Source organism: Acomys russatus, chromosome 31 (assembly GCF_903995435.1).
Source record: "Acomys russatus chromosome 31, mAcoRus1.1, whole genome shotgun sequence".
NCBI lineage: Eukaryota > Metazoa > Chordata > Mammalia > Rodentia > Muridae > Acomys > Acomys russatus.
Window position 1 is genome coordinate 16,638,897 of NC_067167.1, and position 22,402 is coordinate 16,661,298.

Below are 22,402 nucleotides of genomic sequence, written 5' to 3' on the forward strand. Positions count from 1 at the left end.
CTCTCCCATCCCTTGGTTTCCGTTGGCAGTGTTGTCTTCTACCCAACCTCGCTCTTCCGGGTTACAGGCAAATGGGGAGCTTGTATGCCACCCTTGCCAGCATCACCCTATGAACCCCGGATACTGTAGAGACTCACACATGGCTGAAGGTTTCCCAGTAGCCAAATTCTACCCGTCTGAGCCTCCTCCCTCTCGCTTCCTTCCCAAAACTTCAGAGTCCATCTGTAACCTACACAATAGAAGCAGTCTCATTAACCATGAGCCGTGTCTAACCTAGAGCGCTGCCAGCCAGCTTGATCAACACTTTTCTCCTTCCACTTGGATTTAAATGACTTCTGCCTCGGTTCAGAAGCCATTTAAAGTCATCATCGGTCTCCTCTCAAGGGCAGTGCATTCACCATCTGTAAGGATGTTCACTTCGAAAGTGCCCCAGACATACACGGCAGTTCCGGAAAAGGATAACCAAAACTATTTGTGTGCATAGCAATAACGGGCCCAATAGCTAATCAATTAGTCTTTGGAAGGGTCCAAGTTCACTGTGAAATACAAGCTCCTGGATCTTGACTTTACAGTTGCCTCCCCACTGATCCTCCTGTGTTATTTTGTTTTGTTTTGCTTTTGTTTGTTTGGTTGGGTTTTTTTTTTTTTTTTGACTATTTAGATATTTGTTTATGGTAGTGGTGGGCATCAAGCCCAGGGCCCCCCTTGTGCTGAACACACTACAATCACTGCCCGTACTCTTTACTGGTACAATCTGTTCTGCTCTGGGAAGTGACGCTATCTTGTTAGAACATGGAATGACTCAGGTCAGATATCTGGCTACACCCTGCCATTGGCTCCTTGCAGTGCAGGTGACCCCCACCACGGCGTTTCAAGTCCTCCCTCTCTGCATGCCTGTCTGCCATTTGTTTTCTGGTCACTCCATCTCTCCAGCCACTTTTCCTTTGGTCTCTGGTGGTCTCCAGTCACACTGACCGTTGGTTTGGATTTGGTTTTGACACAAGGTCTCTTTAGGTGGCCCTGGCTGGTCTTGAACTCTTGCCTCACATGATCCTCCTGCCTCCATCCTATTTGCCACCATGCCTGGCCTATTGGTCTTCCTGAAATAAGTCAAACTTGGCTTTGCTGCAGGGCCTGGGAGCTTGCTGTTTTCTTCTGTTGGGAACGCTTTCCCTCACCGTCTCTGCACGGCTACCTCCATCTCAAGAGCTGAGGTTGTTGGTGACTCACTGTACCCCCAACAGGCAGTACACCTGTTCCTCAGAATAACAGGGTGGCTCTTCTCTAGTTGTGACCAGGGTCTAAAAGTCTCTGGTTATCTTATCCGTCACAGATAAGCAAAGGTATAAATCAAACTGGGACTACACTGTGCAAACAACCCGGGGCTTGCGCACAGCCCGTACACACATTGTGTTTCTCTTCTCTTTACAGGTCATTTTCAGAGCTCTGTCACTACCGTATGACATAGAAAACCCTTACAGTGCCAAAGTTCAGGAGCAGCTGAAGATCACCAATCTCCGTGTGCAGCTGCTGAAGCGACAGGCCTGCCCTTGTCAGGGAAACGACTTGAACGCGAAGCCCCAGCATTTTACTCACTATGCCATCTATGACTTCATTGTCAAGGGCAGCTGCTTCTGCAATGGCCACGCGGATCAGTGTGTCCCTGTGGATGGCTTCAGACCTGTGAAGGCCCCAGGAGCATCCCATGTGGTAGGTAAACAAACCAGAAGTTACCTTCGGCTCTGAGGACTATGGTCTTAGGGCACCCAAGTTGGTGTCTGCCTTACAGTGTTCCTTTGTTTCTTCCTTTGTTGTCCACCCCTCCAACTCCCTACTCACCCCACAAAGTCCTGTTCACTTTCTTTCTTTCTTTCTTTTTTTTTTTTTTTTTGGTGAAACTTCAGTTTTGGAATTAGAGTCAACTAGCTTCCTTGGGAAATATCCATGCAACTAGTTTGTTTGTTTGTTTTTGTGCCATGGCCTTTCTATCTGAAGTATAATGTGAGCAGTACTGAGACATTGATGCGATCATGTTTACAGCATTATCACACACAGGCCACCTTTGGCGGTAAATAGGGAACATTGCTGAGATTATGGAGCGAGGAAAGTAAGGCCCTCAGTTTGACGTCTGGTGGCTTCTGCTGCGTGTCCACCAGAGCCATCCGTAGGATGAATGGCGATTCTCTGTGAAGATCCTACGCTCCCTTAAGTAGCACCACCACCACCCATGGTCCCGGAACACAGGCAAATGTCTGCCATCCACTTCCCTACAAAATGTCCTTGTACTCGCCCCGAAACGCCGCCTGTCTCCCTTTGAGACTGTACCTTCCTGAGAACAGGACATGCGTTTTTTCAGGATACCCATGTCCTCAGGACCCAGCGTGCTGCCTGAGCTGGAAGCGGGTGCTCCTCGGTGAGTGAATAGAACACAGGGGGGAAGAAGAGTTTTAAAAATCAGCATCATTTGTCATCACTGTCGCCCGAAACAGAAAGAGTGTCTCAGACATTGAGCGCTTCAGAACTATGCAGGAATGCCCTCTTAATTATTATTATTTTTAAAGAAGTTTACCTTTCGGAAATTAATTTTTAGCTAGTATACAAAGTAGTGGATTTCATTTTGATTTTTTTCACACGTGCATGTCATTATTCTTTTTTTGTTTTGTTTTGTTGTTTGTTGTTTGTTTTTTCGAGACGGGGTTTCTCTGTGTAGCCTTGGCGGTCCTGGACTCGCTTTGTAGACCAGGCTGGCCTCGAACTCACAGCGATCCGCCTGCCTCTGCCTCCCGAGTGCTGGGATTAAAGGCGTGCGCCACCATACCTGGCTTTCAATTTTAATACTATATATGTATAATAGTAGATTGTGCTTCTTCAACCTCCAGCCTCCATTCTATCCCTCCCCACCTCTTGCCAACTCTCCTCCCAGAAGTCCCTCTGATGTCCCATCTACTCTACTTACCCTCTCCTTAGAACTTTTTCTTCCCCAAATAGTACCCTTTCTACTATCCTGCTCCTACATATGCAATTACATATATGTGTGTGCGTGTGCCTATGTATATCCAAACCATGCCTCTGCACGTGAAAGGAGGCATGTGCTGTCTTTGTTTGGGTGTGGCTTGCTTCATTTACCATTATGATCTTTGTTTCCATCCGTTTTCCTGCAAATGTCATACTCTCATCCTTTACAGCCAAATATAATTCTATAGTGTCTGTGCGTTGTAGAATTCTCCTTACCCAGACAGCTGCAGATAGTGTTCCAGGTTGGTTGCCTATCCTGGCTATTTGTATCCTGAATACATTCAATTCTTTAATTACACACACACACACACACACACACACACACACACACGCACACACATGCAAAGCAAAGGGAGTAACTGCAGCAACAACAAATCAAATAGAAGACCTTTGCACTAAGAAGGCGGGGTAACTTGGGCATGGTGGTGTACATTTGTAACGCCAGCCCTCAGGAGGCTGAGCCAGGAGGAGTACTGCAAGTTCAAGGTCAGCTTGGGCTATGTAGTGAGACCTTGTCTCAAAAGAAGAAAAAAACAAAACTCAGAGTATCTATATGACAGCACATAGAGGGTAGGCTCTCCAGTCCCTTTTTTTTATCCTGGTCCTATTATAGGAGAGACTGTCAGGGACCGTGGACTGACTACCCAGCAGGACACTGTGTGCTGAAAGAGCTGAGTTGCTGGGACGGGAGGCATCATCAGGAGGGTAACTCAGATATCTAGGGGAGTGGCCAGAGATTACCTGGATAGAAACAATGACTTCTGAAAGTGGATTTAGTATTTCCCAGATTGAAGAAAAGAAGTGCCACTTTCACATAGCCAGTGCCTACTGGGTCTTAGGCAGTGGAAGGTTTTTGAAACAATACTGCTGCCAATAAAGAGTAGAATAATTTGTGTATCCCCACTAATTTTGTTCAGGTGTGATTCAAATAAAAATGATCCAGATGCTCTAGAGACAAATGATCTACTCTAGCAGGAACACCTAACTTCTTAGCCTCTCTCAGTCAAATGCTGTCATCTACAAAGTTGACACTGGAGACCTGCACAAGATGGCGGGGGGTGGGGGGGGGAGCTCATACTGGTTAAAGTACTTTTTTTTTCATTGATATGGATGCATAACAATACCGGTAAGAATGCATGCTGCCTGTGGACTGCAGTGTAGGCACTAGAAAGCTTTTTATGGATGTTCATAAAAATCTGCCATTAGGGGTTGGAGATTTAGCTCAGTGGTAGAGCGTTTGCCTAGCAAGCACAAGGCCCTGGGTTCGATCCTCAGCTCTGGGTGGGAAAATCTGCCAATAAATCTTGGCGAATGATGGAAAGGTACACAGGCCCTTTGTCCCATCAGCTGATTTGTCATGCAGGACATAAAGGACTACTTGAAAATAGAGTCCCAAGCAAAAGGACAGACATGAACCTTGAGGCCCCAGCACGTGGCACAGAAGGGAGAGCCAATGAGTATTTGTAGAATGAAGGAATCTTCTAAACAGCTGAGTTTCTCACCAGGCATGGTGGCACGTGCCTTTAGTCCTAGCAGTCAGGAGACAGAGGCAGGCAGGTGGGTCTATGTGAGTTCAAGGCCAGCCTGGTCTACCAAGAGAGTTCCAGGACAACCAGGGCTGGTTACACAGAGGAACCCTGTCTCGGAAAACTAAAACCAACCAAACAAAAAGCAACAATTGAATACCTCTTACTAAGCAGGCTAAATTGCTGGAGTAGAGCATCCATGCGTGTACATTAAAAGGCAGCTATTTCTTTCTTCTTTAAATTAGTCAAAGATTCAGTCATCCTTCCTCAAAGAAACCTACAAGCTTTTCTTCATTCAAATTCAGTGGACCTTTTATAGAAACTGTAAAGTAAAATTACTCTGTACAGTATTCTGTCAGCAAGGGAATTACCAAACAACAAAAGGAAGCTTACTAACCGGATAAGGGAGTTCATATAGTGAGTGGGTGTCTGTCCGTGTCAAAGGGATGGTAGACTGGGAGGCCTATTCTATAAGAAGATCCTGTGGAACATGGACCGCATTTCTTTGCTAGTCTTGGGCTACTCTAAAGTTGAAATCAATTCCATTTAAAAATAGTCCTAGTTTCTGGCATCTCTGCCTGCTTTCCTATAGATGGAGTTTCTGGCTCAGTGGGGTAGCCCATTGTACTTAACGTGCCTGACTGAGCCAGGCCAGGTCAAGCAAAACTTTGATCTAAGACCAGGAATAGAGTAAAACACAGGGCAAGTGGCCAAGATCTGGCTTCACAAGGATCTCTGCCTTGTCTTTAAAAAAACAGAAAAATCTATAAGTACTTGACACTGAAATGGTTGGACATATGCTTGAGTGCAATTTTATTTTATTTTATTTTTTTTTACCTATTATTTCTGGATTGTGAAGACTTGGTTGTGTAGGTTGAATGTCACCTATATAAAATACCTGAGGCCAGAAATACTCAAGATTCAGGAAAATTCACAGATACATGATAAAATTATCCTGAGGATGGAATCTAAATCCAAACATGAAGTCATTTATATTTTTACATAATATAATAGTTACAATGTGCCTGTGTTTTCGCTATGACCCGTCACATGGGTCAATTGTGGAAATTGACACTTCATGCTATCTTAAATATGTCCAGAACATCCTGGATTTAGGATTTTGGAATATTGGACTAGGGGTGTCTAACTTGTTTTAAATTTGGAAATGGGGGCAGGGGGACTAAGGAAATGGCTAGGTTGCCAAAAAGTGTTTGCCGAGTATACATGAGGAAGGCCCAAGTTTTGATGGATAGAGTCCATGTAAAAGGCCAGGTTGCCGGCAGGTTTCTATAACCCAGACAGACAGACAGACAGACAGACAGACAGACAGACTCTGTATCAAAAAAATAAGGTAACAAGCAACTGAGGAAGTCTCCCAATATTGATGGCCCCTACCTGCTTGCACACACATGGGCATGTACCCCACACACCTATAAATGCTAAATCTGGAAACGGTTGCCTCGTTGTTGTTGTTGTTGTTGTTGTTGTTGTTGTTGAGTTCTTACTCTTAGATTGCTTAGTTGAGCAAAATATACATTAGAAGAAAAACCCGTGGCCTCGGTGAAGCACAGCCAGCAGGCCAACTGGCCTTCCATGTGTGCATGTTTGTCCACACTGCTTATTATATGAATATGACTTAAAAGGACTGGGTTAATAACTTGTGATTTCAGAATGCTATCTGTTCTGAACTCAGAGATCCACCTGTCTCTGCCTCCTGAGCGCCGGGATTACAGGTGTGCGCCACCAGGTGTACTGCCTGGTGAAACACTTTTCTTTCTTATAAGTATGTTCATAAAAGTGTGGCTCTTCTCAGCACATTGCTTTTTCTCTATAGGAGTAGTCCCTGAAGCAATGACATCCGCATTTCCCAGTCGCTTGTGAGCAATGCAAATATTTAGGCTCTATCCTCCACCGACTGACCCAGAAACTCTGCAGACAGGACCCTAGAGTCTGCTGAGCAGGGATTCCAGGCGATTTGTATACTTGCTGAGTTCCAAGGTCGCTGGTTTAAAGACCAAGCTGACTCACGCACAGCCAATAGTGTTCCTAGGATGTGCCACTATAACCAAGTCTTAATTTCTAGGCTAGGATTCTTTTTATTAAGATAAACAAATAGGTTTGTTTATTTTATTTTAATAACTTATTATTTTATATGCATTTGGTGTTTTGACTGCACATATGTCTGTGTGAGGGTGTCAGATACCCTGAAACTGAAGCTACAGATGGTTTTAAGCTGCCATATGGGGACTGGGAAATAAACCTGGGTCCTCTGGAGCAGTAGCCCGTGCTCTTAACCACTAAGCCATCTCTCTAGAACCTACTTATTTTATTTTACATGTGTACGTATGTGCACCACATGGATGCCTATAGGATGCCCTGCCTGGCACCAGATGGTTGCAACCCACCACGTGGATGCCAGGACTCAGACTCCAGTCTTCCATAAGTACACAAGGTGCTCGTCACTACCGAGCCATCTCTCTGGCTAGAATTCTTAATGGATGACGGCAGTGTGTTAGGGAAGTTGATGGAGATGACACCTGTTCTATTTCTTAATCTATCTAAGACTGTAGGGCCATTCCCTGTCTTTAGGAGAGAGATTCCAGTAGGCAGCTCTATGTGTCTTTCAAAAAGAATACCACCCCCTCCCTCTTCCCAGATCTAGTCTATCCAGCCTCGACCAGCTGCGTTTTTCCCACAGCTGTTCCCTTTTCTGGAAGGAAGAGCACTGAAGTGACTAGTCAGGAGCCTCGCTGAGCACCAAAAAAAAAAAGGAAAAAAAAAAAAAAAAAAAAAAAAAGGCCAAACTACAACAAAAAGTATGATGGTTTCGGGCTTGGTGGTGCACGCCTGTGATCCCAGCCCGCAGGAGGATTACAAGTCTGAGGGTAGTCTACGTACTAAAATGCTGTCTCGGGAAAATGAACACAAATCCTAACAAACGGCTGGCGTCTACACTAGGGTAAACACTATTTTCTCCACTGTTCCTATCACGTTGCATGATCTCAGCCACCTCTACTGCCTTTCCCACATACGCTTCTTCCCAGTTACGACAAAAATAAATCAAAGCGTATGTGCTACTTGGTATGTTTACAAGGCTAGGGGGTTCATGGCACGGGAAAGTGTACTTTGACTCCAGCCTGCTGAGAGAGCCCAGGAATTATGTGAGGGAGAGAACTGAAAGTTTCTTCTCTTTGCAGCTGTGCAGGGCTGATTTAGTTCCTGTTTCTTTGAGCAGCTGGTGATTTTACAGCTGTTGGATGATGGACGGCAATAAAAAGAAACATGGAGCACTTTTTTTTTTTTTTTTTTTGTAACCAAAATATCCAGTCCACTGGATAATTCCAGAGACCTTTGAGTACCATGGAGAATTACTTAAATGCCTTGAGCTATGCTCGTTAAGGTGGATTTATACCTCAATTTGAGAACTCGTCTTAAAAGGTCAGTAATTTGACTGGTGTATTCTAAATGTAAGAGTCAACACTGATATTTGGGGGACCATATCAGCTCGGTCTGTGGATGTTGGTGCCTAGTCTCATTGTATGAGACGTGTTTGAGGATCATTTACGTGGTCTTGTTTCAATTGGTTCTTGGTCTTTTTGGCAACCGAATCTGAGTATGCTTCTCCGTGTTTCCACAACTCATATATCATAAGTAAAGAACATATTTAAGTCCATGATCTCCATCTCCCTTCAAAATTTTCCTGTACTATAAGTAGACCAAAAATATAATGAGGGAGCTGGAGAGGTGACTCAGTGGCTAAGAGCACCAGCTATCACGCCAGAACCTGGGTCTTATTCCCAGTACCCACATGGCTGCATACGACAATCTATAACTCCAGTCCCAGGCACACACGCACTGCACACGCATACATGTAGGCAAAATACTCACATGTTTAAAATTAGCGGACAAATGTGAATAGAAAGAAAGCGCTGTCTGTAAAATGCATGTTATATTATAATTTATATAATCAGAAAACTTTAGTACTTAAGGTCTCATGGAAAAGAACAGAAAGTTTAAAACAGTGTGTTTTATTATTATTAAATGAGATGACTGAATCAAGATTTTAAAATCTTTTTCTGACAGTAAGATACATAGCCATATTTGGAAGTATATATTTGTAAGTTAGTTTTAGGTCTTAGCATAGAAAAAAACCAAGCTATTCAGGACTACGAATACTAACATTTACCATTTATTGAATGCTTGTGGTGTAGCGAGCCTTGGGCTATCATGCTACAAATGCTACTGATTTTAACCTTCACAACAGCTGTATAATGTGTCATTGTCATTTTTGTCATACAAGAGGGCACTAAGCATGGAGGTGTTTATTGCCTTCACAGAGGCCACTAAGGGAATAGCAGCACTCGATTTACCCATTAGAGGCAAAGGCTCATTCTCTGATTGTTATACTGTGAAAGGTATGTATCCAACTAGGGTTAACTAGCTAAGGACAGAGAACAGAGATGAGGAAGGATGAGAGGGAGAAGAGAGATGAAGACAAGTCAAGAGATGGGTTGTGGGGCTGGAGAGATGACTCAGCAGTTAAGGGCACTGACTGCTCTTCCAGAGGTCCTGAGTTCAATTCCCAGCAACCACACGGTGGCTCACAACCATCTATAATGTAATCTGAAGCCCTCTTCTGACCTGCAGGTGTGCATGCAGGCAGAGCACTGTATACATAATAATAAATAACTTTAAAAAAGAGAGAGAGAGATGGGTCGTGACAATGCACAATGGATCTATACCTAACAAGGATGGAGATGAGGACACGATAGAGTAAAGAGGCTAAGTGTTCTTTCTATAAAGCGCCTGCCATGGATCATGTCATGTGATCCTTGACGTGTATTTTTATGTCTGTTCTGAAGACGGAGGTCCAAGCATAACAGAGGACTTTCCTTTCTGAAGTCATAATCACAGAGCAGTTACTCAGACTCACAGTCTTTAGACTGCTCCCCATCTCCACTTACAGGCTACCAGGAAACACCCCCTCTCTTTTTTTGAAACAGGATCTCACTACATCACTATGTAGCCCTAACTGACTTAGAACAAGCTGGCCTCAAACTCACAGAGATCTGCCTTTGCCTCCCAAGTTCTGGGAGTAAAGGTTTGAGATGTCACACCAGCCTAGACAAAAATAAAGTCTTATTCCAAGGACTCTTATAGGAATAGGAAAGCTATCCAGGTTACCTACATTTAATTATAGAGCTCTTAAAATAGCATTGATCTCTTTCCCTTCCATTCATCAGCCAGTGGAATAGCTCAAAGAAAAGGAAATTTAAAAAGATGGAGAGAATGTAAGCGATAACTTTGGATAAGCTACAAAGTAAATAGTTGACATGTGGCTATCTTTTAACGATTAGGGTAATGGCTGGCTCTGAGTTCATTAGGAAGAGGGTTTTCTGGACCCAATAGCCTTTAGTCATTTTTGCTGCTGACAAAAAGCCAACAGCCACCCCACTTGTTTCACTTGTCACAGAAAGGTCTAGAAGAATAGATGATCCTGTCACCAACATGATTGTTATGTAGTCTTAACATTAATGAGACATAAAGTCTTCCAATTTTGCCCAGTTAGTGTGAGCCATTCTTTTTTTTTTTAATAATTTATTCAGATTACATCTCAATTGTTATTCCATCACTTGTATCCTCCTGTTCCTCCCTCCCTCCTGCTTTCACCCTATTTCCCTCCCCTAGGTCTATGACTGAGGGGAACCTCCTCCCCCACTATATGGTCACAGGCTATCAAGTCTTATCTTGGTAGCCTGTTTATTCTTTCTCTCAGTGATACCAGGCCTCCCCACCAAGGGGAGGTGGTCAAATATAGGGCACCAGAGTTCATGTCAGAGTCAGTCCCCACTCTCCACACAACTGTAGAGAATGTCCTGTCCATTGGGTAGATCAGAGTAGGGGTTCTATGTTTACTGCTTATATTGTCCTTCGTTGGTGCAGTAGTTTGAGCAGAGCCTCCCTGGGTCCAGATCCATTCATCATGATGTACTTCTTGTAGGTTTCTAGGACCCTCTGGATCCTTCTATTTCCCCATTCTCCTATATTTTTCTTACCTAGAGTCACAATAGGATGTCCTCACATCCATCCCAATCTCCTGGTAAGTGAAGACTTTCATGGGACATGCCTTTTGGGCTAGTGTCCAATTATAAGTGAGTATATACCATGTGAGTCTTTCTGCTTCTGGGTGAACTCACTCAGTATGATCATTTCTAGTTCTGTCCATTTGTCCATAAATTTCGGGATTTCCTTGTTTTTGATAGCTGAGTAGTATTCCATGGTGTAAATGTACCATGGTTTCTTTATCCATTCTTAAACTGAGAGATATTTAAGCTGTTTCTAGGTTCTGGCTATTATGAATAAGGCTGCTATGAACATGGTTGATATGGAAAAACAAAGAACCCAGAATAGGTAAAACAATCTGTTACAAAGAAAATCCTCTGGAGGAATCTCCATTCCTGATCTCAAGCTGTACTATAGAGCAACAGTAATTAAAACAGCATGGTACTGGCACAGCAATAGGCTGGTTGATCAATGGAATCGAATCGAAGACCCAGAAATGAATTCACACACATATGGTCACTTGACTTTTGACAAAAAAAAAAAGCCTAATCTATTCAATGGATAAAGGATAGCATCTTCAACAAATGGTGCTGGTCTATGCAATTAGACCCATATTTATCACTCAAGTCCAAGTGGATTAAAGACCTCAACATAAAACCAGAGACACTAAATCGGTTAGAAGAAACAGTGGGGAAGGGCCTGGAACACATTGGCACAGGAGACAACTTCCTGAACAGAACACCAATAGCCCAGGCCTTAAGGTGTGAGCCATTCTTAATTCATGTCAAGGTCTTAACCTTCTTGTCTCAACACCCTTGTGCTGTTAGCTCTGCCAGCAGTCCCTTAAGAATGAGTAAGCACTCAGAGTGATGAGTAATTCCAAAGTCTGCAAACCCAGAGGCATTAAACAGCGATCTGCACTCATGAAAGAATGCCTTGTGGGGTTTCTTTCAAGAGTTCTCATAGGATACTTAAAGGTTTATTTATAGACCTTTCGTTATTTCACAGTGAGGTAAGGTAAGGGGATAAAAATGCCTGGAAGCTAAAGTGCTGATGTCATAGTTGCTGCCTGTAAAGGTAAGCGGTAAAGCCACCAGAAGAGTGAGGCGGAGTCTCCAAAATTCTCATTCCCCTTTTCACCTGGGCATGATTTGAAGAAAACGAAGCACAAATATTCGGGTTAAAATTTAGGAATGTAGAGATGGAAATCGAGACTGTTAGTTTGAAGCACTGAAAGTGGGGGAAGGAATGACATAAATTTGGCTTTTTTTTTTTTTTTCCTTTAAAGTGTCCCCTAATAGGTAAGGCGTATCTCATTTTGGAAAAATTTTTTCATGAATGCTGCTAGCATGGGGCTTTGCAATCCATACTGTAGATAGCTGAGAAGCTGGTGTTGTGCCTGTGCAAGGCCTGGCCTGTCTCCAGTCTCACTGTGAATGTAATGGGGGATGGGGGGTGGGTAAGGGAGAAACTATGTGGAACAAGAAAAGGAGAAGTTACAGTAGCTATCATCTAATTCACGCTTCACAGCCCGTATCTCTGTAGTATTTCATTTGCACCTTGCCAATTTTGTAAGAGTTGGAATTGTACCTCAACTTGTCCTAAATAATTTCATTCAGAAGATAAACTGCAAAGTCCTCATTCTCCCTTGCAAAGGCAATCTTTTATTGACCAGACATATAAACCACACACATGCATGCACACATATTCAGATGCATATGTACACACACAAATGCACACATACTCACACACATGCACAGAAACACACACTCTCACATATATGTACACAAATGCTCACACGCATGCACACACTCATACATGTGCGCGTGCGTGCGTACACACACACACACACACACACACTTATTTTATAACTATAGAAGGCAAAGAAAAGTCAAAGCCTTTTTTTTTTTTTTTTCCACTTTTAAAACTGGGTCTTGCTGTGTAGCCCAGGCTGGCCTGGAACTCACTATACAGTTGACGTCAAACTTATAATCCTCCCACCCCAGCCTCCTGAGTACACAGCCATTTTAAATCACAGAGAGAGAAAGTGTGCTAATTTTGAATTTCACTACTTCTATAATATAACTGAGTCTGCCACTGAGTTACACCATAGCGATATAAACATATAATGCTATAAAGTATGGGTGGGGCTGTAGACTGTAATGCGTGTTAAAGCCAAGTAATGCCAATGTTAGTAATATAGCAGCAGATATCATTTTAGCTCCTCTCTCTAGTTCTGTGGATACAAAAACAAAACAAAACAAAAAACAAACAATGTTGGGAGTGACAAGGTCTAGCCTTGAACTTTGGGCTAAAATGATCCTCCTGTTTCAGCTTCCCAGAGAGCTGGGACTGGAGGTACGGGCCACCACACCTCACTGGAAATCATGCTTTCAAAAGCAAATAACTAGTTGTAAGAGCGCTCACTGGCTAGCAACAGGAAGTGACCGTGGATAGCCGTGGCATCTCAACATACCCGAATATGTCTACCCCAGAAGTTAAGCAGGGCAGGGTCTGGCTAGTACTTGGGTGGGAGGTAGTGACTGTATTTGTTCTGTTATTACATGCTTTATATATGATACTAACAATTGGGAGGTTCATAAGCAATCTTGCATCGCAAAAAGCAGCGCAGCCAGGAGTCGAATGGAGCCCACTGTGAGCTCTCAGAGATTTCCAAGGAGCAGGGCACTCACTGCGTGCCAGATAAGGCTCCATCAGGGGCATGGAAATTAAAGGAACCCCGACGGAGATTATGCTTCCACTGAGCAGAAAATGGCACACACGGCTGTAGTGCAGCTGCGCCGTAACTCTGGTCTGTAATTGTATTTGGTTGCCACAAGTAAGGAAAAGAGAACTCAACTTGAGTCACACAGAGTAGCTACCGACGTGGGATCGAGTACATCCCAGCTTTGCCACCAGCTTTCAGTACTGCGCAAAAATGAAGAGTTGCACCCTTTCCCAAGTCACTTGGGTTATTAGAAGCAATACACAAAATTGCAATCATTCTTCAAGTTGCCCACAACCCTTCTGAGAGGGTCGCTGTTCCGCACTGCCATTACCTTTACATTATATACCTCACTGTAGCGTAGTCAGCTACTTCCATACCCAACTGTCCCTGTCCGCTAAAGTATCTGCTTTCACAGCAAAAGATTGGCCACTCGTACTATCTAGTATAGGGTATGTAAAAAGCATTCTGGATTAAGTCCACTGAGGTGGTGCACGCATTTAATCCCACCACTCAGGAGGCAGAGGCAGATGAATCTCTGAGTTCAAGGACAGCCTGGTCTACACAGTTAGTTTTAGGACAGCCAGAGCTACATAGTGAAACCCTGTCTCAAAACAAAAAAACAAAAACAAACAAAAAGACCACCGCCAACAACAAGTCTGGATCGATATATGATTGAGTTAATCAATGGCATTTGAAAAAAGAAGAGATTCATTTAAGATAATAATGTTAATATTAACAATAATGGATAACCTTGATGATATAGCATATGCATGTGTGTGTGTGTACACACACACACACACACACACACACATTTTTTCCTTTAGTCCTCTAAGAAATAAATAGAGCCAATATTTATGTCATCTTTATAAGTAGGAAGATACATGTTGTCTATGATTGTTGAGAGGATTCTCAATAATTCTCTGTATCTAGTAGCGAATTTTATTTTCTTTAAGCTGCATAACGGTAAGAGAACCCATAGCCCCTAGAGCAGCAGTTCTCAACCTGTGGGTCGTGACCCCTTTGAGGGGAGGGTCATATACCAGATACGCTACATATTGGAAATTTACCCTACAATTCACAACAGTAGCAAAATTATGGTTATGAAACTACAATAAGATAATTTTATGGGTGAGGAGTCACCACAACATGAGGAACTGTATTAAAGGGTCGCAGCATTGGGAAGGTTAAGAACCACTGGCCTAGAGTTTCATATAGATTGCTTGCTGATTTCAGCTGGTCATTACTATGGTCTTATGAAAGCAATACATAAAAACCAAAATATATTTTAGGATCATCTCTAAGAAAATAAGTCCTCTCTGGCAGGCATTGCAAACCTATATAACTATGCAAGTATTAATAATGACCCAGAGGCACACTTTAGCAGAGAATACTAAACTATCTTCAGTGTTTCTTTCTAATTGTTAGATTTCCTTACAATGATATAAAGGAAATACATATAGTTAACTTCTGATATTGGCGTCATTTTCCTTCTCTCGTTTTTCTTTTGTTGTTTGAACAAAATAATAGTCATTGTGACATTTCCATAAGTCCATGTAATGCACTTAGGTCACATGCCATTGTTTTTCTTAAACTATTTTTAAAAAGGTTTATTTATTATTATGTATACAGTGCTCTAAACTATTTTTTTAAAGGTTTATTTATTATTATGTATACAGTGCTCTGTCTGCATGTACACCGGCAGGCCAGAAGAGGGCATCAGATACCATTACAGATGGTTGTGAGCCACCATGTGCTTACTGGGAATTGAACTCAGGACCTCTGGAAGAGCAGGTGGCTCTCTTAACCCCTGAGCCATCTCTCTAGTCCCTTCTTAAACTATTTTTCAGGGTAGAGATAGAATGAAAATTCTTGTAACATTTTTAATGTGATTTTCCTTGGTTTACCAAAAAGCAAAACAAACAAAATAACAGAAGTTCATTTTTATTTAACTTCTAATGGATTTTAATTATAAAACTCTATTCTAACTTTGACCTACATTTTCTCCCAATAAAGTGTGTGTGTGTGTTTGTGTGTGTGTGCACGTGCACGCATGTGTGTGTGTGTGTGAACATGGTGAAAGGGTGTTCCACAAGAGGCCAGAAACAGACACTGGACTCTCTCAAGCTAGAATTTCAGGCCTTTGTGAATTGTTTGGAGTGGGTGCTGGGAACCCAGTTCCAGTTCCCTGAAAAGAGCATCAAGCACTCTAAAACTGCAGAGCTTCTCCAGCCCCCGTAAGTTGTAGAATGTTTAAAGAAACAGAACAACTTATAACTATGAAGACATATATTGTCTTCAATACATTATCTAGCCCTCAATATAATATACAACAGTGGTTTTTGTACTTAATTTACTCTACTAGATATTTTTAAAACTCTTTTCATATCCCTTAACAGTTTCCTACTATAGAAATTTGTATTTTTAATTAAGACAAATCTTTAAATGTTTTTTTTTGTCTGGGATCTGCACTATTTTTCCTATTAGAAAAGGAAGTTAGCCATACACAGTGGTGCACGCCTGTAATCACACTACTTGGGGAGGCAGAGGCAGGTAGATCTCTGTGAATTTGAGGGCAGCCTGGGCTACAAAGTGAGGCCAGGACAGCCAAGGCTACACAGAGAAACCCTGTCTCAAGAAAAAAAAAATGTAAAAATTTAAAAAAAAATTGTACTTTTAAAGTTATACTTTTACCCTTTTTTATTAAGGAAAAGGGGGCATAGTGCGTTCTTCTTTATACCAAGTTTATTCTAAACTCAAATCTAGATGACCATGCAATTTAGAGCTCAGCATTGGTTCAACATCAGGAAAATCAAGATGCCATAATGATAAACAAAAGGCAAGACCTATCTGATCTTGTCAGTAGATGTGGGGGAAAGAATTTGACAGCATCCTCTCCTAGACAGTGAGGAAAGGCGCTCAGTGAGCTAGGGATGGGAAAGTCATCCTCGGCACAGTAAAGGCTGTCTACAAGGGACAGCGACATAAAGGGGAAAGCCAGTGCTGTCCCTCTGCTCTCAGGAACAAGACAAGTATGCCTGCCCTCACCGCCTGTTTAGCTTTGTTCTGGAAACTCCAGCCCAGGCAATTAGCACAAGATAAGAAATAAAAGGTACCCAGATTGGTAGTTCTGGAACCCAAGGCCATCCTCAGTGGCATTAAGAGTTCCAGTTGCAGAAAACCTGAGACCCTGTCTCAGAAAACAACAAATAAAACAAAGCAATTAAAAAAAAAAAAAAAAAAAAGACTATTCAATAACAGAGAACAGTCTTTCCAGGAAATGATCAGCTAATCACAAAAATATATTCGGACACCTAGCACACACCGTAGGCAAAGGGTAACTGAAAATGGACCGGCAAACCTAGACACAGGCCTAACATTGTACGCTCTTCTAAGGAAAACAGGAGCTGGCTGTGCCTTTGCATTGGGGAATGGACTGGGAGACGTGACACTCAAAAGCACAAGCAACAAAAGAAAAATAAGCCGGGCATGGTGCGTGGTGGTGCACACCTTTAATCCCAGCACTCGGGAAGCCAAGGCAGTTGGGTTTCTGTGAGTTTGAGGCCAGCCTGGTCTACACAGTGAGTTCCAGGACAGCCATAGACTACATAGAAGGGCCCTGACTCAAACAAACAAACAAACAAACAAAAACAGAACAAAAGTAAATATACTTGGTTTCATCAAAATAAAAATCTGCTGTGCTAAGGACACTACCAAGAAAGTGAAAAAGATGGTCTATATAGAACAGCAGAAAAATTTTGTTCAAGTCATCTCTCCATACAGATCTACAATCCATATACAATGGTGTAAAGAATTCTCACAGCTCAACAGCATAAAACCAATCTAGACTTTAAAGGGGCAGAAGGGTGCGAACAGACATTCTTCTATCGAACACACACAAAGGGGAGGCACGCACATGGAGTCCTAGCGTCTTTAGTCATTTAGATGAGTGCAAGTCAAAACAACCACAACTTCGAGACGTGCCTTCACATCCACCACACAGCTGTCACCAAAAGAATAAACAGTACCAAGTGCCAGCGAGGACACTTGGGGCTACAGTGCTGAGGGGAGGCCGCACGGCACCACGGCTGTGGAGAGAGGTTTGACGTTTCCTCAGAGTCGAAGGCAAGAGTTATTGTATGATTTAGAAAGTTCTTTTGCCTGTATGAGCTCAAACGGACTGTAAATATGCTAACATGAAATCTTGAATATGAATAGTCAGAGCAGCACTATTCACGGTAGCAAAAGAGCTGCAGTAGCCCAGTGTCCCTCAGCTGATGAACGCATAAGCAAAATATAGCATATCTGTGCAGTGGAGTATTATCCAGCCACACTAAGGAACAAAGGTCCAGTATATGCTTCAACATGGCTAGATCCCGTAAGCATTGCAGTAAGCAAAAGAAGCCGAACACATAAGCTCATGTTATATATTTTTTAAAATTTTTATATTAAATGTACAAAGTAAGAAATCCATAAAGGCAAAATAAGTTGGCAGTTGCCAACTGCTAAGACTCAGGAAAATGAGGACATGCTCACTTCATCACGTTCTTTTTAGAGTGTTGAAAAGCTCCACCACCCTCGCATTAGCGCTTAGGCAACATGGTGACTACACTGAAAACTACTATGCTTTACCCTAAAAAGGTGAAAATGACAAATTCCTTGGGAGCATTACCTCAAAAAGAGAACAGGGCTATTACAAAAGTCACCCCGAAACAAACCCCAAAAAGGGCAAATGTGAGTGTTCATAGAAGAACTTTGTAGACTGGGAGTGTTTCTTTTCTAGTCTCGGGCTTGAAACTGGCTGTTTTAAAAAGTAGTATCTCTGTAGGAAGCTGGTCTTTTGATGCCTATGGCTGCTGTTTCTGATCACATTCAGAGGGCCACCAATTTCTTAAAGGCTTAGTCTGTCAGAGCTGCCAAGCAAATGCAACTTTTAACTAAGCACGTTGCTTCTACCTTAATCCTTAAAAAAAATAATAACAATGCAGGTTTCTTTTCTTTCTTTCTTTCTTTTTTTTTTAAACAGAACTCACGTAGAAACGGGCAGTTTTCTAGTGTGAGGAGAAACCTGTGCATAAAGTAACTCAACCACAGAAATAACGCTAGAAACTCTGCCCTAGCAACTAGCTTCCTGTGCTACAATCGGGGCTCATTTATCTTAAACAAGTCGACTTTTGTAGCGCGCGCTGCACTGTATAGAACAGTGAGTGACAGTCAGACAGAGCTGTCAGGAAAGAAGGAAAACGGTGAGAAATACGAGCTAGAATGAATCGGGAAGGGGGGCAAGGGCTGTAAGAGAATTGCCTGTAGCAAAGAATTTTCCTTTAAAATAAGCAGAAGCCACGTGAGCACATTGAACAAGTGTCATCGAGGTGAAAAGTACTCACTAAACCGCCATGCTGCCATAGAATTTACCTGCCCCACCACCCCCCAGCCCCCCACCACCCTACCACCACCCCACCCCCAACTCCCCCAGCCCCCCAGCCCCTGACTCATTATAAAAACTCATCTAAATCTTAAAAGACGCTGAGCAAGGACCTACAGAACCTTCCTTCCGTCTCACGTCAAACCGCGCTTCACACAGAAGCCGCTTACAAAGTGAGTTCTATTCACTGCTGCTTTCGCGTTTCTCTGGGTTCTTGCTGCATAGGAAGGTTGAGCAGCAGACGGGACATGCGCGTTGTTGGTTCCGCTGTAGCCATTCCCTCTCGAGGTTGTGAAAATGAAATGGGTATTAAGAAACTAAAATGGAGACCTTGCTTTTCTTTCCTCAAAGAGATTACACCATAAGCAGTTATTTTAAGTGTTTGTGGGAAGGATTTTTTTTTTTTTAAAGACCCCTTGATGGCATCTTTGTTCGGAAATGGAACTCCTGGTATTTGGGTGCCTCTCGGAGAGTCTGTCTTGTGTGCTGTCACAGATTTGCTGTGAAGAGTGTAAACTGGTCGGTGTGACACCAAATGGAAACACCACTAACAGATCTATGCGTACAGAGGGAGTTGCGTGGCCGCTGGCAGCTGTCCCCAAAACTAAGTAAGCTTGGTGGCGAGGCAAGAGTTCAGCTTGAAAGCATGTACAATTAACTGTCCCCTACAGGGGCTTTCTTATACGGCGCTCTCGGAAATCTCAGTAAAAATACAGCCATATCTATCCACTTAAAAAAAAAAATCATGTTCTCTAAATTTCCAGTTGAAGAAGCTGAGACTATTCGGGGGTAGTTCTCAACCTGTGGGTCACAACCCCTTTGGCAAGACTCTGTCTCCGAAAATATTTATATTATGATTCATAACAGTGGCAAAATTACAGTCATAAAGTAGCAATGAAAATAATTTCATGGTTGAGGGGTCACCATAATATGAGGAACTGTATTAAAGGGTCACAACATTAGGAGGGTTGAGAACCCCTTCATCCCCTAAAGCAGTGACGCTTGAGATACACTAAATAAGTGTCATTAGAGGTGGAGACCCTGACTCTACTGCCATTGCCTGCATGCAGACGGTGTGGACACACTTGCCCAATTCACTTGTGTGACTTAGGCAAACAGCTTCCCTGTAGACAGAGTAATTTTTAATGTAGTACTCAGAAATGAGTTTTTAAATCCATTGGAGGCAAAAATATAAACAATGAACAGTTCTCTGCAATAAAGGAAGTAATGGGGGCACCCTCCTAACTCAGTAGTAATATAGTCTTATCTAAAGACCCCTCCACAAGCCTTCCGGAGATGGCCGCTTGTAGTTAAATGGCATTAGTTGCATTTTTACGGCAAGAGGGAACATCAAGCGCCCTGATGATACTAAAATGAGGAAGCTATCAGAACTACTTTTGTGTATAAGACACCAAAAACTCATTTATCTTTATAGAACATGTCAAAATTCTACCTTTACAAGTAATTCTTAAGGTTTTTTTTTTTTTCCCCCTTATCTTCTTTTTTTTTTTTAGACTGGGCCTATACTATATGAAGCCTTGGCAGGCCTAGTACTTTCTACCCAGCCCAAACTGACCTAGAGCTTGTGGTCCTCCTACCTCGGCTTTCCAGAATATTGGAGTTTAGATTGTACACAACATGCTTAGCCATTTTACCATTCTTATTCTTTAGAGCTAGAAGCTTGCAATGTGCACCGGACTGTTCTTGAATAGTTTGATCCACTCAGTCCTCCTGCCTCAGCCTCCCAAGTAGCTGAGACTACAGGAGCAAGTCACTGTGTCTGGCTTCAAGTATCCTTGAAAGAAAAAAAGGAAGGAAAGAAAGAAGGGAGAGGCGAGGGGAGAGGGAGGCAGGGGGGGGGGAGAGAGAAAGAGATAGAGATACAGAGACAGAGACAGAGACAGAGACAGAGACAGAGACAGAGACAGAGACAGAGACAGAGACAGACAGCCAGACAGCCTGAGACTGGCATGTAGCTCAGGTGGTCTAGCATTATCATGGCAGTGCCCAGATCCTGTCTTCAAACCCTAGAACCACAAAACAAACAAACAAACAAATCACATCACGGTCATAAAATGGAAATACATCAGAACCACTAAGACATTATAACAACTCAAGTGAAACTTTTAAGAAAACAAAACATATTTAGGCAAACGCAGAATGCTGAAGTGAGCCAAGCACGTGGAAGGCTGAGAGTCTAAGAGCAGGGGAGTTGCTCTGAGTTAGCGGCAAGCCTGGGCTGTATAGTAAGTCACAATAAGCACTTGCATTCTTTCAACACAACATGTTTTCTAACACGGCTCATTTGTGCATCTATGGATAAGAAACATTTGAATTACTGCTTTTCTACAAGTTACAGAGAGTAAAACAGCCCAACGATAATGAAAACCAGAGTCAACCTGGAAAAAGACCTCACTAGGTAGGATACTTAGCAAGTGGGGTGCCCCTCCCCCACCTCAGTTTTTCTTCACATTTTTCCAGCAGAAGAAACGGGCTAATTAAATGGAGAATGAGGCAAAGAAAGGTCCTTCAAGGAGTGAGGTTTCCCAAGTGAAGGCTGTTTGGGATCCTGGCCTCAGAAAGGAGAGGCTTGCTTTTACTTAGAAAGTTATTCATTTCTTTACAAAGCAGAAAAGCGTCTTACTTACAGTTATGGAAGAGCCTAACATTTAAACTGCTCTGTTCACTTTCCCCCAAAACAAAACAAAGCGTAGTATTGAGCCAATAGGGGGAGACCTGGTGGCACTCAGAGGAAGGACAGCAGGTAGCCAAGAAGAGACTTGATACCCTATGAGAATATATAGGGGGACGTAATCCCCCTCAGGAACAGTCATAGGGGAGGGGAATAATGGGAAAGTGGGGGGGGAGAGGAATGGGAGGATACAAGGGATGGGATAAACATTGAGATGTAACAAGAATAAATTAATTAAAAAAAAAGAAAACTATTAAAAAAAAAAAAAACAGTGAGAAAAACTAAGTCCTTTCTTTTTTTGCTTAAAAAAAAAAAAAAAAAACTGAATGTGTTTGGGCCGGAGAAAGAACTCAGCTGTTGAGAGCAGGTTGCGTTCCCAGCACCCGCATGCTGGCTCTTAACCATTTGCAACTCCCTAGGCCCCAGGGCTCAACATATTCTTAAGGCCTCAGGGAGCACTGCATACGTATGGTGCACAGACATACATGCAGGTATGCACTCATACACATATAAATAAATAGTCATATAGATAAATAAATATTTTTTTTCTTTTTCTTCAAGACAGGGTTTCTCTGTGTAGCCCTGGCTGTCCTAGAACTCACTCTCTAGGCAAGTACTGTGGTTAAAGGCATACAGAACCAGTATTTTTAAGTGCACAAACAGAAAGGTTTTTCTGTGAAACCACTGAGTTTCTTAAGCTCTTCTCCACCCCTGCTTGCTGGGACGCTTACCTTGTAGCAGGTTTGGGAAACTTCAGCCCATCTTCCTGAATTCCCTTTCCTTCAAAGCTGCCTGGTTGGTTTCACCACAAATTCAATCCAGCTCTGTCCTGAAGCACTCTGTTCATTAAAACAAAACAAAAAAACCAAAATGTGTGTGTGTGTGCTGACATGTGTGCACATATGCATACCTACACACAGGCACATACATGCCCCAGCACAAATGTGGTCAGAGGA

The 22,402-nt window shown here is 42.6% G+C and overlaps 1 protein-coding gene across 2 annotated transcripts in view; it reads left to right on the plus strand.

Annotated features, from left to right (window-relative positions):
- Ntn4 (netrin 4) overlaps positions 1-22,402 on the plus strand; it is a 112,906-nt gene that overhangs the window by 41,423 nt on the left and 49,081 nt on the right. For both annotated transcript variants that reach the window (XM_051172888.1, XM_051172890.1), the window contains exon 3: positions 1,432-1,710. In XM_051172888.1, coding sequence (XP_051028845.1) covers positions 1,432-1,710 — 279 coding nt within the window. The remainder of the gene's footprint in view (positions 1-1,431; positions 1,711-22,402) is intronic.